The sequence below is a fragment of the Platichthys flesus genome, chromosome 15 (assembly GCF_949316205.1).
Source record: "Platichthys flesus chromosome 15, fPlaFle2.1, whole genome shotgun sequence".
NCBI classification, from domain to species: Eukaryota; Metazoa; Chordata; class Actinopteri; order Pleuronectiformes; family Pleuronectidae; genus Platichthys; species Platichthys flesus.
Genome location: NC_084959.1, coordinates 12,077,762 through 12,090,225, shown reverse-complemented (window position 1 = coordinate 12,090,225; position 12,464 = coordinate 12,077,762). Strand labels below are relative to the sequence as shown.

Genomic DNA, 12,464 nt, shown 5'->3' with positions numbered 1-12,464 from the left:
TTCGTGAACATAACCAGCATCTCGTAAAAGTTAGGTTTCTATAGAACTGAGCTGCAGCAGCCAATCTGCTTTTAATAAAAGCTCATCGTGACTGGTTAAGTTTTCAATCCACAGTGAAGAAACGCTGTTGATGTCGTTGTGGTTATCTCTTGGTTAATGTTTGGGTAGAGATCGGGGTCTCTGTCGTTTAATACAGAAGATATTTCCATTGACGTCCGAACAAACGTGTTTATTTACAGTTAACCAATACAATGATCTTTCTCTCTAACTTAAACAGAGTGCTTTTTCTTGCCTAAACCTAACAACAGACGTGACTCAGGACAGGATCTGACGACTCTGCTGCTGTTAGTAACGTTCATCGTAAAATGACGTTGCATCTGAGCGTCATCCAGCCAGAGATGAGGTTTCCTTAAAAACACATTTCCTGTTGGAGAGAGGCATGAGCTCTAGAAAAAGCAGTTTGACAAATGAGACCGAGAGGCGCCCGAACCACAGAAACTTGCTCCAAATCTATACACAATCAACCTGAAAGTCACATTTCTTTTGTCCCTACGTCACAGATACTCACCTCTCTGACACATACATAAACTACATGCCCACCCACAGACACACAGGGCCTGGGAGCGAGTCTCATCTTGTCGAGTAGTAGAGGAGGAAGTGAGTGTTGAGATTGGGGGGAGATAGGGCTGTAGGGCAGCAGCTCTCAGACACACTGTAGCCCCTGCCAGTCGTCAGTTACCTCCGCTGACAGATTAGATCATCGGGAACAACTGCTGAGAGGAGCCGCGAGAGGAAAGTGCCGTTCATTTTCGTGAAAGACACTACATTGGACCTGATTGACGTGTCAGGCCTTGGCCTTGATTTGACCTTTCCGGCGTTTTCTAGCCCACAGATGAGACTTGTGCTATTGGGTGTGCTGACCTGTTAAGACAGGACCCTTCTGCTGCCCCTTCCAATCCCTGCCGCTGACACCTCCTCCCATGTAACGTGGAGAATCCTCCGAGGGCTGGAGTGCGAAAAACCTCGGGAGGGCCCCACAGATGACTCATCTCCAGATTTCCTTTTGAACACACCAGTTTCATTGAGAGTCACTCCGCTGTTGTTTCGACGCAATTTTATTTTCCTGCCACTTAGCAGGACAGCGAGGTTCAGTGAGCATGAAATCAGAAAACCTTACACTGATACGGCAGCTTTAAATAATGCTGCAATCCTCATGTAGTCACAGTTGCTGCTCCGTCAAAGGAAAATAAACAGATTAGCCGCAGCGTTCCTGTTGTAGTTATGTTTGCAATAGATATTGTGTCGAATAAACCCCGAATAAAATATCGTCTTGTATACAAGTCAGACAGGAAGCCGTTTGGTACTTAGATCATTTTTTTTACTGCCCCTGCTGGCAGCTCTGTCCTGCCTCTATCTCATGTGTCTCCCTTTGCCCTATTTGTTTCTCTGTGCATGGAAACCGCCGTTCCAATTTGTAATAAAAACTCTAAAGAAAAGTTGAAATGCCTTCTCACCTATCAGAAGTATAACAAAAAAAAAATCTCTGCACATCTCTCAAGTATCATGAATCTACAACACAGGCTGGTTTGGGTGGCTCTGAATTCTTAATGCTGCACGGACATTGATGACACCTCGCTAACAGTGATAGTGCAAGAGAGAGATACAACCACGGACGTGCCGGGACTTGTCGGCAGTGCTGAAAGGGGAACTGACAGACAAAACAGGTGAGGAAGGGGAGCAGATGATCATTTGTAATTTTGCGAAAGAAAAAAAAGTGGCGTGTCGCACACTGTAATCTGACATCCAGGCAGCACACACGCAGCTCCCCTACACGTATCATCCGTAGAATCTGTGCCTGGCAAATGTGAACCAGATGTCAGGTGTTTTGGGACCCCCCCGACATCAACCTGGCAGAGTGCAGGTCTCTGCCTGAAATATCTGGGTGGGGTCAGCGGTGCAGAGGGGACAACTGAGCGGCTCTCGCTCCACTTTTTGCACGGGTCATTACGAAGGACAAGATGCTCGCGCGGTAGAGGAGAAAAGAGTTGGCTACGAACAGGGGGAGGGGGGGGGGGGGATGCAGGGAGCATGCACAACCTCAGGGTTTCTTTGGACTCCGTTAGACCAGTTTTCTCTCTGTCCTCGGCCGTGGCTGCAGGGCCTGGAAGGGCCACTGCTTATCTGATAGATCCAGTGCAGGAACAGTTGCTTGCCTCAGAGCAATGGGAAATGCCTTGCTCACTCCCTCCCTCTTTCCTCCCTCCCTTCCTCCCTCTGTATTCTCTCACTTTTTCCCCTCTCGGTTTCTTCAGCAGTGCCTCTCTACCTTTCTCTCCCTTTTTTTCTCCTCCCTCCCTCCCCCCTCTCTCTCTTTCTCTCTCTCTCTCCCTCTCCCTCTCCCTCTGCCCTGCTGTGAGTAGGTGGTTCCTTGCTGTACTTGATTGGTGTGAGTCTATATAGGAGGAGAGGCTCTCTAACAGGCTCAGAGTCTGGTGGTGCCCACTTGCCACACGTTCCCAGTAGGACTACCTGTGTATTTTTTTTCTTTTCTGTCTTTTCGTGAGAGGATTTACTTTGTGCTGGCAGCAATGACGGAGAGCAAGAAGAAAGATAGGAAAGGGAGAAAGAAGGGGGGTAAGAAAGGACAAAAGGAGAAAGAGGCTGATCCCACCAAAGGTAAATGTAACTCAAAGGGAGTTTCGGTGTAGCATTTTGTATGTATAGGTATACATTTATGAGTATGTGTGTGTGTTTGTGTGTGTGTAAGAGAGAGAGAGAGAGAGAGAGAGAAAAGAGAGGGAGAGAGACGTGGAGGGAAAACAGTGAGATTACGTTTGTGTTTCTGTATTACGGAAGTGTGGGACCAAGTAAGTATCCCCTTGGCTTGTCAAAGCTTGCCGCCAGGTTGTCACATGGGTCGGTCTCCTAATGTGGACGGGGTGTAGAGGCACATCTGGTTTTGGCAGCACTTTGGAATTGCAGGGAAGTCAAATGATATGACCTGTGTTCCAAAAACAAACTGAGGCTTCTTCTTCTTTCTTTTTGTTTTTAAAGCCGGCACCTCACAGAGCCATAGCACAGTTGTATTATGACCCCTATGAAAACAAATGACTGACTGTTAAGTGGTGCTTTGAAGGTTTTTGGTGATTTATTGCATGGTCATGTCTGCACAGACGTTCCGGTACATGTCCCACGTTTTGAAAAGAAAGTTTTAGTGTTTTTATCATGAAGGTGGTTGTTGGGGAAAGAGAATACAATATCTCATGATGTACCTTTTGACAGGGTTAATAATTCAACAGTTGAGTATCTGAATTCAGTGGCTGTGGTAAGTCATCAAACAGTTTCTGGGAGATACTTTAACATCGGAGGAGCATGGGAGCTGCTAGTCTTCCAGTCACTTACGTAGCAATGTGCTTGCTCAGTGGTGGATCCTACAAGCCACAGCATGTCACTGTAGTTTGACCTCGGGTCATGGGGAAGCCCAACCCCCATTTTAATGACACTTTGAGGACAATACCATGTTAATCACTGGAGCTACTATCCCTCACTCTGTGTTGGATCAGATACTGTATCTTACCCAGCATCTCTTTATGTGGGTAGCCATTTTGTACCTGCTGTAGTCACCAGTCAGCTTCCAGCAGATAACCCTCGAAACTGGGTTTGGCAAAGATTTGTTTGGGAGAAGATGCTTTGCAGGCCTTGTATATAACAGCTTTTTTTTTTTTTAGCTCACATGTGCTAATCTTGTTGTCTTTGGAGCTTGTGTTTGTGGCTTTTTTCTTGTTTTATTACCCGTGCAAAGTCGAATATATAAATAATTACTGATCCCCATTCCATGTTTGACTGTAATCTATAAACACATAAGATAAACAGCTCCCCAAACCACACTGGACAAAGTGTAGTTGCAGAACGCTTTTTTGGCATCTTTGTTAATCAACATGCACATCTGCCATAAACATAGAAAAGAAGTGTGTGTGAGTGATGAGCATACTCCGGGTTTTTCACTCTGCTTCTCACAAAATGGCACAAGAGTCAATGAACTGCGCTTGTCTTGCCTAAGTATTGAATTTTATCAATACACATTGTGTTTATTGATATTTATTATGAGTGTCTTGGCTGCCGTTCCTTGTTAATACATGTGCCGGCTGACATTTATCGTGAAATTTTGATTTGTGGTCATTACATTCCTATTGACCTCCATTATTGATCCATCACAAATCTCGGTTAATAGGTAAACCATGTGAGAGTATGAGTTTACCTGCTGTAAAATTGAGCTTTTAAAGTAGGTCAAAATCAAGACATACTCATGGGTGATGCTTGTTGTGTCTAGTACATGCACCATGTTAGGTGTGTTCAGGGCCTTAGGCTCCAAAATGGGTCAGCCAAGACGGAACAGAGAGGAGGAATCTTTCATGCACTACTTCACACTGATTGGGCTCTTTAATAAATGTTGCCAGATTATTGGTACCGGACACTTTGATCAAAGATGTGGTTAATCAGAAAAATCTATAAAAAGTTGAAACATTAAAAAGAAGTCTGTAGTGTAGAACTATAGATTACATCAGATCAGTATGCTAGCCAAGTGTCTCTCTTGCCGCATGTTAGTTTCTGTGATATAAGATTTTTATACTGTTTATATAGATATACTGTATATATTTATATTTTCTCATCGTTTATCACACAGACTATATTCTGACAGGTTGACATAAATGAAACCATTATGACCTTTAGATTAGGTTTTTTTTATATGTTTGCTGGTTCCTGCACGATTGGTTTCAAGGCTGCCATAGCGGAACTGATTTAACATCTGTACAAGCGACCTGTTATGATATGTAATTTGTTTTAGTTATTTTTTGATTCCTAGATGCCCTCTAGTGGCCATAGTAAATATGAGCATTGTTCACATTGGGACACAGTTCGGATGGCGGGATTTGGACAGCGAAGAAAACTGTTTCAAACTGACTGTCCTCATAAGGTCCTTTAACCTTAATGGATAACCCAATGTTAGCCATCGTTACCCATTGTTAGCCATCTTTCGCAAAGGCTACCCAAGCTGCTTTTGTATTTAAACTAAACTCTGACTTTTGGTATCATGATGGTGAAGCTACGGTGTTCTTGCCATTGCCGAGGCGCTATTTTAGCAGACGCTCCTATGGGTCATATCATGGGTTTGTTCAAAATGGAGGACTTGCTGGATTTTATATTGGAATGAGACTCATTCAGCACACATGGCTGTGGTTGCTAATACTGCTGTCATAACAATTCATTCATTAATTGCTAGACTTTCAAATGTTTCTCAAGCTGTCATTTCAGCTCTCAACTTTTTGGCACCAGTGCAATATTGTTCGTGTTGTGGACAATGCATTAAACAATGTGTCGGTGCATGTACGCATGGGCTCTCATGGAAGAGGTGTGTAAAAATATGTTTTGAATGAGCGATCCGTTGAGGCTGTTAAACTGTCAGTCACTCCTCACCTTCGGCACAGGAACAAGACAGTATTGTCTTCTTCCCTCTTTCCCAGAGAACTTAGTTCCGCACATTTATATATGGAGATGACCTCAGAGCAGGTAATCCTCGGCTATAATTGTTCTGTCACTGTCTATGACGTCTTCAGCATTCGAACCAGAAAATATGTCAAAATGTTAATTCAGGGTTTTACCCCTCCTGCAATGTTACATGATGATTTCCCTACACATCTCTTTTTTTGGAAGCTGTGTGTATTGTGGCTGAAAGTTGACACTCTTCACGGAATGTTGCATGACTTTGTTTAATGAAACAGACGCATGGTTAGACGGAGAGAACTCCTGCAAACCCTAACACAGACATCAGGGCTAAAATCTTGGAAAGAAAAGACACTCGAGGGAGGTGAAGAAACTGTGCAACTTTGTGATCTTTCCTGTGATATAAGAAGAGGAGAGTAAAAAGGCTCCAGGCGTTTCATCAAATCTGTCATCAGTACAATGTAATGGGTGTAATAGTTTGTATCTCCCTTTTCAAGTAGCTGCTAGAAGTCACTGTGGAGTCTGACTGACCAAAGAAATAGGCTTTTGTTTGCATATTTCAAAAACTTTTACCATCGAGACATAACCCAACATGTTCCTCTCTGTTCGACTGGGTTTGAGTGCTCAGTGACGGTGGTAATAGTTAGTTACGGAAGTAAAGACCTGGCTCCTTCATTGCGTGCCAGATGCTTTTTCTTCATCATGACCCAACACCTACCACACCTTTTGTAAATGAAGCGCTTCTTAAATTATTCATTGTGTATCGAGACCGGTAGTCAGCGGAGGTGATGAAGACTCCATCCAGGTGTGCTCTTGCTCCATGTAATTGCTCTTACAAAATTGCTTTTTGGCATTGCTGCAAATAGCAAAACCCCTTTACTCTAGTAATAGGAAAACTCATCACAAACAAAGCTAAAAGATCTTCACAGACCCATACATACAGTTTTTGTTGTGTTAGACACAGAGACATTTTTGCAGAGAAGCACACATTTTAGTTTTTACTCTACTGGCAGTGATAAAGTCTGAAATATAAACACAAACCACAGAAATGTAAACAGAAGTCTTTTGCAGGTGGTTCTCAAAGAAAATTGAAATAAAATTTGACAAACTTTTAATTTGAAAGGAATCTGTAGGTTTGACTTTTATAATTGCTGGTTAACCAAAGTTGTTCCATGTTAGTCAACCAGACATATTTCTATATCGTCTTACTTTCTGGGGACAAATGTAATCACGGATAATGATAACGTTTTTATGTGTTTGACGTGCTACAGTTGAAGTGTGAACTGTACAACTCTAAGGTGGTTGAGGTGGTAGCGTGAGTATGAAGTGTACAACATCCACGGTTCCCAACAAAGGCACTGGTTAGGTTTAGTTTTTGTTTTTTTCTATATGTATCTCCATATTCCCTTAATTGAGTGCCGGGAGAGCCCACTCATAATCGTTTAAAACATATTTACTATTTGCAAATTATTGTATATTAATGTGATTTCTAAGAGACAGGGCTATGGGAGCTCCTGATTTATACTTAAGTTTGCTTTACTGTTACAATGCCAACAACTTTTGACCACTTCTGTTCACACTGTTTGTATCACATAATTACTTTTCTATTCCGACAAATTTAGCAAAAATCCGGTGTGTAACTTGGAGTCTTGTGTGTTTTCATTAGTGCGTGGTTACCCTGTCCCTCTGTTTCACTCCCTCTCTCTCTCTCTCATGTTATTGCTTTTCTTTGTAAATTAGACTGGCTGTTCATGAATAACTGCATTATTGAGCAATATTCCCATTCCCTAATATAAATGTGCATCAACCAATGTGAAGCCGAGGTTGGGAGGAGGTAAGATGAGAATGAGCTATAACCGTGTTTGTCTGAGCATCAGAAACAAAACAACATGGACACTCCGATGTCGACTTCTCTTTTCACAACTGTTAAAGCTTACTGCAGTATTTGATCAGCTCAACTCCTCCGAAATATTTAGAAACAAGTCCTTGTTTGGTCCGTTTTCAAAGTTTCCAGCACCAGCCTGTATTTTAACATTTCACTTGTATTACCATTTCACTCACAGAGACCCAAATTACTTCTCATTTGAAACACTTTTCGTGTCAAATATTGTGTTGAAAGAACTTGTGTAACACAATAATTTCCCTTTGTCTGTCGTCATGTGGCTGCCAATGAGAGGCAAATGTCAAGGAAGCATTTGTATATCCGGACCCAGTTGGACAATTCAACACAGCAGTGACTATGCTATACAAAAAACTGTGGAAATCTAGTGTGAACATGAACCGAATCAACAGTGATGCACTTTCCTTCATAGAAAGTGACATTACTGCAAAAAAAGCATTAATCAGAAACTAGGTATAGTAGCTAAGAAGTAATCTTGTATTATTTAATTATATTTTCCATGTTGACACTTTCTTATGTATCCTCATAGTGCTGACTGTGAGCAAAGATATTCACACTTTACAGCACCATGTTCTCATCAAGCAGTTCTATCATCCAGACATTTCACGCTCACAGTGAGCTGCTGCATGACTCTGTTGTCTCAACTGTTGTCTGTAATCCAGTTTGAAATGTGGTTGATCTGAAACCATCGGCCTAACATATATAAAGGGCATGTTATCTGTGAGAGGTTTGTGTAAAAGCAATACTAGTGCCGTTTTTTTTTTTTACTTTTACAGCATCTTGAATATTTCAGGTCCACAAGAAAAACAATTTGCAAAAAGTACAAGATCCCTGACGATAAAAAAAACACTTCCCTCACATACAGGAAAAACCTGGTCTTTGGCCACGGCAGACAAATATAACAACCGGGGCCAGTTGGCAAAATGTTGGCACCGATATGTCGACGGCATCAAACTGTAAATGGAGGCTTGTTCTGCTGCTTGTACAGTGAATATGTCACACAGAGTACTCTCGTTTATCACAGCCTCAAGCCATTTCATTCTGAATTCACTGTCAACGGAAATAGACATCTGTTTTTAAATACAGTACTTGTTGACATTCCTTCATCACTTCAGTGTCCTTCAAATCTTTACTGTCAGAGATGTAGTTCGAGCAGGCATACATCATTTTACCTATAGGTGGCAGAAGGTCCTATGGTTATTTTGTGCTTTTCATTGTACAGTAAAACAAATAGATAGATTAAAAAAATAACTTTTCCAATTAACATCTATAGAAAACTATGAAGACGTCATGTGCTCAGAAACCAGGAACACTAAAGTGTCAGTAATGCATTTAGAAGTTATTCGAAATTAAAAGTGAGAAAAACCTGAATCAATATACAGTAATTGTACTCATATTTCATACAAATATAAAAAATACACTTTTTGGTTGACTGGGTCAGATTAGTAGGAATGATGAAAGTTTGCATTGTCAGACAGAGAAATATGAATTTATTTGTAATTTGAAGAGTAACAATTCATTTAAAAGTAACAGGAGCCTGTCTATTGAGTTAAGTCCGAGAGAAGCGGCGCAATTTGAGTCATATATAAACAATGTGCCAGATCATTATTGGGTGGAAGTGTATTGGTTCTGGTGGGAGGCTGTTGAAATGATCTCTCCGAACAGATGTTGTGTTACAGTGACTAGTGTGCGGGGCCTTAAGACCATTCCCACATGCAAAAGCCATTTCTCGAGCTGTCTCACCATGTAATTTGTCTTTTGACAACGTGCGGTGAAGTGACATAACACCAGAGTAATCAGGGATACTTTGTCTAGAAGGGGAAACACAAAGGCATGCCTCGGATTCCTTCGCTAAGCTCTTGGAAGTAAAACAGAAATGTTAACTCAATAATACGGGCGGCGGATTGTTAATTCATCAAATTGCTTTTGTTTTTGAAGCTCTTTTGCTGGGCCGGGGTTTCCAACTGTTACCCAAGGCATTTGCTGTTGACACGCCGGATGGGCTTCTATTCTCAAATTTGGTTTTTATAGTCCATGTCTGCAGCTGCCCCTCCGCTTCAAACTGAGAGAATCAGGCTGTTGTTGAGGCGGGGGGGTTATCATCGCTGCCTGACACTTCTTTCCACTGCTGCATTGGAAAATGAGATAGCCATTTGTCTCTGAGAAATGGTTTTATTTCCATTGATAGAGGCTCTGCTTTCTTGTTGGAAAACATGATTTGCAAGTAAGTGGAATTACAGTTGAGAGGATTTTGACTGTAGTTGAGTCGTGTCCATGAGGCTCATCTGTCATTTCAGACATGAGGAACGACTATATCCCCGCCGGGGCTCTCAGTCCTCTGTGATATCTACAAGTTAATATAGACCTTTAACCCACTTGTTCGCTTCATTTACTTTGTGTTACTCATTTAAAAAAAGGACTACTGAAGTTGTCCAGACATTATTTACCTTGAGTACGAAGACTAATCGGTGCGCAGTGTGATATTTAACATCTGCATCACACAGCCTTGATGGACTCCTGTGTCTTCATTAGGACTGTATCCTGTAGATGGAGCAGACCCAGTACACATCTGGCCCTCTGGGCTGATGAGAAGTGCAGACACGGGTTCCTGTAACTTTTCCAGGCAAAGACAAAGCTTGTTTAATTTGCTTGGCAGGGACTGACCCGTGTCCAGGCGAAGTACTAAACATTTGTCTTAAAGTTGCAAGCCCATTCCTGCAGTTCTCTTGACTATGACTGACAAGGCTTTCCTCTGGGCACTGTGCTGGGGCCAGTCTGGCAGAGCTTAAAGTGGGCATGGCGATGGTGTACAGTAGTTCACTTGTGCAGGCTTTGGGACCTTGGACTCGTACGGGCTGCTCTGCTCCGCGGGTTTTGTAAGTCATTCGATACAGCAGTAAAAAAATAAGATAATAATCAGTTCTTCTAATTACATTCAAAGAAACAGTTTCCTTATCAAATTACAGTTTATGAAAACATGCGATGAAGCTAACATGACACAGGTGTCGTCACCAAACCCTGAGTCATTTCCGACAGTACCACTGATGCAGCGATACAAATGTGTATTATTATTAACCAGTGCAACGTGAAACCACAGGGATCATGTGATGGTAGACCATAGGGCATTGTGCAATCCGATCTTTATTTAACATCAAGTCCAATAAAGAAGATTATATTTGCTAAACAACAGAAAGTGTTTGATGAAGAACATCTGGAACATCAGGGAACTTCTTACATGGTCTCGTTGGAGGCTATAAACCTTCACTGCTTGCAGAGTCTCCCAGTATATAAATGGGAATATACCATTATTTTCAGCCTTTATAATGTTTAGATTTTAATGTAAATTGTTAAATCTGAACATTCTATATGTTAAACAACAGAGAGTGTTTAATGAGGAACATCTGGAACATCAGGAAACGTCTTACATGGCCTTGTTGGAGGCTAATGATAAACCCACCCTACTTGCAGAGTTGCTTCTAATGGGAATACACTCTTTTTTTTCATAGTAAACCCTTTCAGGATGGTTAAATCTGAACACTGTATTTGCTAAACAACAGAGAGTGTTTAATGAAGAACATCTGGATCATCAGGAGACTTCTCACATGGTCTTGTTAGAGGCTATTGATAAACATATACCACCTGTAGAGGGGATTTTGTATGGCTCCTATACTATAGTATATTTTCAGCCTATATAATACTTTAACTTCAATGTCTGGACCCCTTTGGAGGCAGTATTGCAGCACAAAGATCCGTCTTGAAAGAGAAACTAATAAAAGCCACCAAGTTCCATGGTGCAGCGACACATCCGCCCTGTGTCTTTATTTTCCAAAAGCCACGAATATCATCACTCACATTTTCCGACAGGAAGCCTCACCCGCAGATAAAAGTCCACTGTACCCCTCGCTCGGAAATAATTTTAGTAACAAATAGCTGCGATTGATCTAAAAATACTTGTTTTTCCGCTGATCTGTGTCTCGTTTATGAGCTATTTTAAATGTGACATTTCACAGTCTTTGATTCCAGTGGAAATCAGCTCAAAGTGTCCGTCAGACAGTGCTGTTCAGTAGCCTGCCTTGAATGAGACTTGCCTTTGTATTTCCAAAACTTGATGCTGCTTAAGTCAAAGACTGTCATTACTAACGTGGGCAAAAATATCGGTAAACATTTATATTTCTGTGAGGGGCTCTTTGACATTACTTTGCAAATTAAGCTAATTACAACATATTTCTAAATTAAAACAGACAAAAATGGGTTTACAATGGTCCAAAGAGATCCATGGTTGGCACATGCAGCTGTGACCTCTGGCTCCTGTCGGGAGTATCAGTGCTAAACGTGACCAGAGGAGGCAGAGCAGTGTTTCAGTGTCTGTTCAGTCGAGAGGAAGCAGCGTGAGACACAGGAGACACTCGCTGCTGTAGACGGAGCTCTTTAATGTCCACACCTGCAGAACACGCAGAGCTGAACAACAGCCTGCTGTTTGTACATGAACTCGTGGATGTGGATGAGGATCAAAAATCCACTTTAATTGCACTTCGATGCGTGCCTGACAATAAAGGTCTGTTACGAAACCACATTTCAATTCACTAGAACCAGATTGTTGTTTGGATCTGCACCAAACTACACACACTCATAAATATCATTCCCCATGAAATTCTGAGAAATCAACAATCCTGGATGTGGCCCCTGATCCAGATCTGCACCAGTGGTTTCTGCTGACTGACAAACAAGCTCAGGCACTCAGGCCAAACAGTCACATTAAATCCCAATGAAGCCGCACCAAACTGCACACTCTCATTCTGATCAGTTCCCTGAATGTGTCCGATTTTTTTTTCTATCAAGATCCATGCCTTGTTCCCTGGATAATCAACCTCGCAATGTTTAAGAAAGTAAAGTAAAAAAAAAATCCTGGATCGGAACCAAATCGGAGTGAGTTCTTCCCTGACACACACCACGTCTCCTCATTAAGTACCGTGGAAATCCCTTTACCTGTTTTTGCATCATCTTGCAATCGATCAAACTTGACATCACATTGTCATTTGCTCAGTTGAAGCTGTAACATTTT

General features: G+C 41.8%; 1 protein-coding gene across 3 annotated transcripts in view; it reads left to right on the top strand.

Moving 5' to 3' along the window:
• The window catches only part of nrg2a (neuregulin 2a), a 71,017-nt gene that overhangs the window by 20,214 nt on the left and 38,339 nt on the right, over positions 1-12,464 (top strand). For 2 of the 3 annotated variants that reach the window (XM_062406526.1, XM_062406527.1), the window contains exon 1: positions 2,469-2,676. The exons of the other annotated variant lie outside the window; for it this stretch is intronic. In XM_062406526.1, the coding sequence (XP_062262510.1) occupies positions 2,589-2,676 (88 nt within the window). In that variant the 5' untranslated portion in view covers positions 2,469-2,588. Of the gene's footprint in view, positions 1-2,468; positions 2,677-12,464 lie in introns of those variants that run through there. 3 annotated transcript variants of the gene reach the window in all.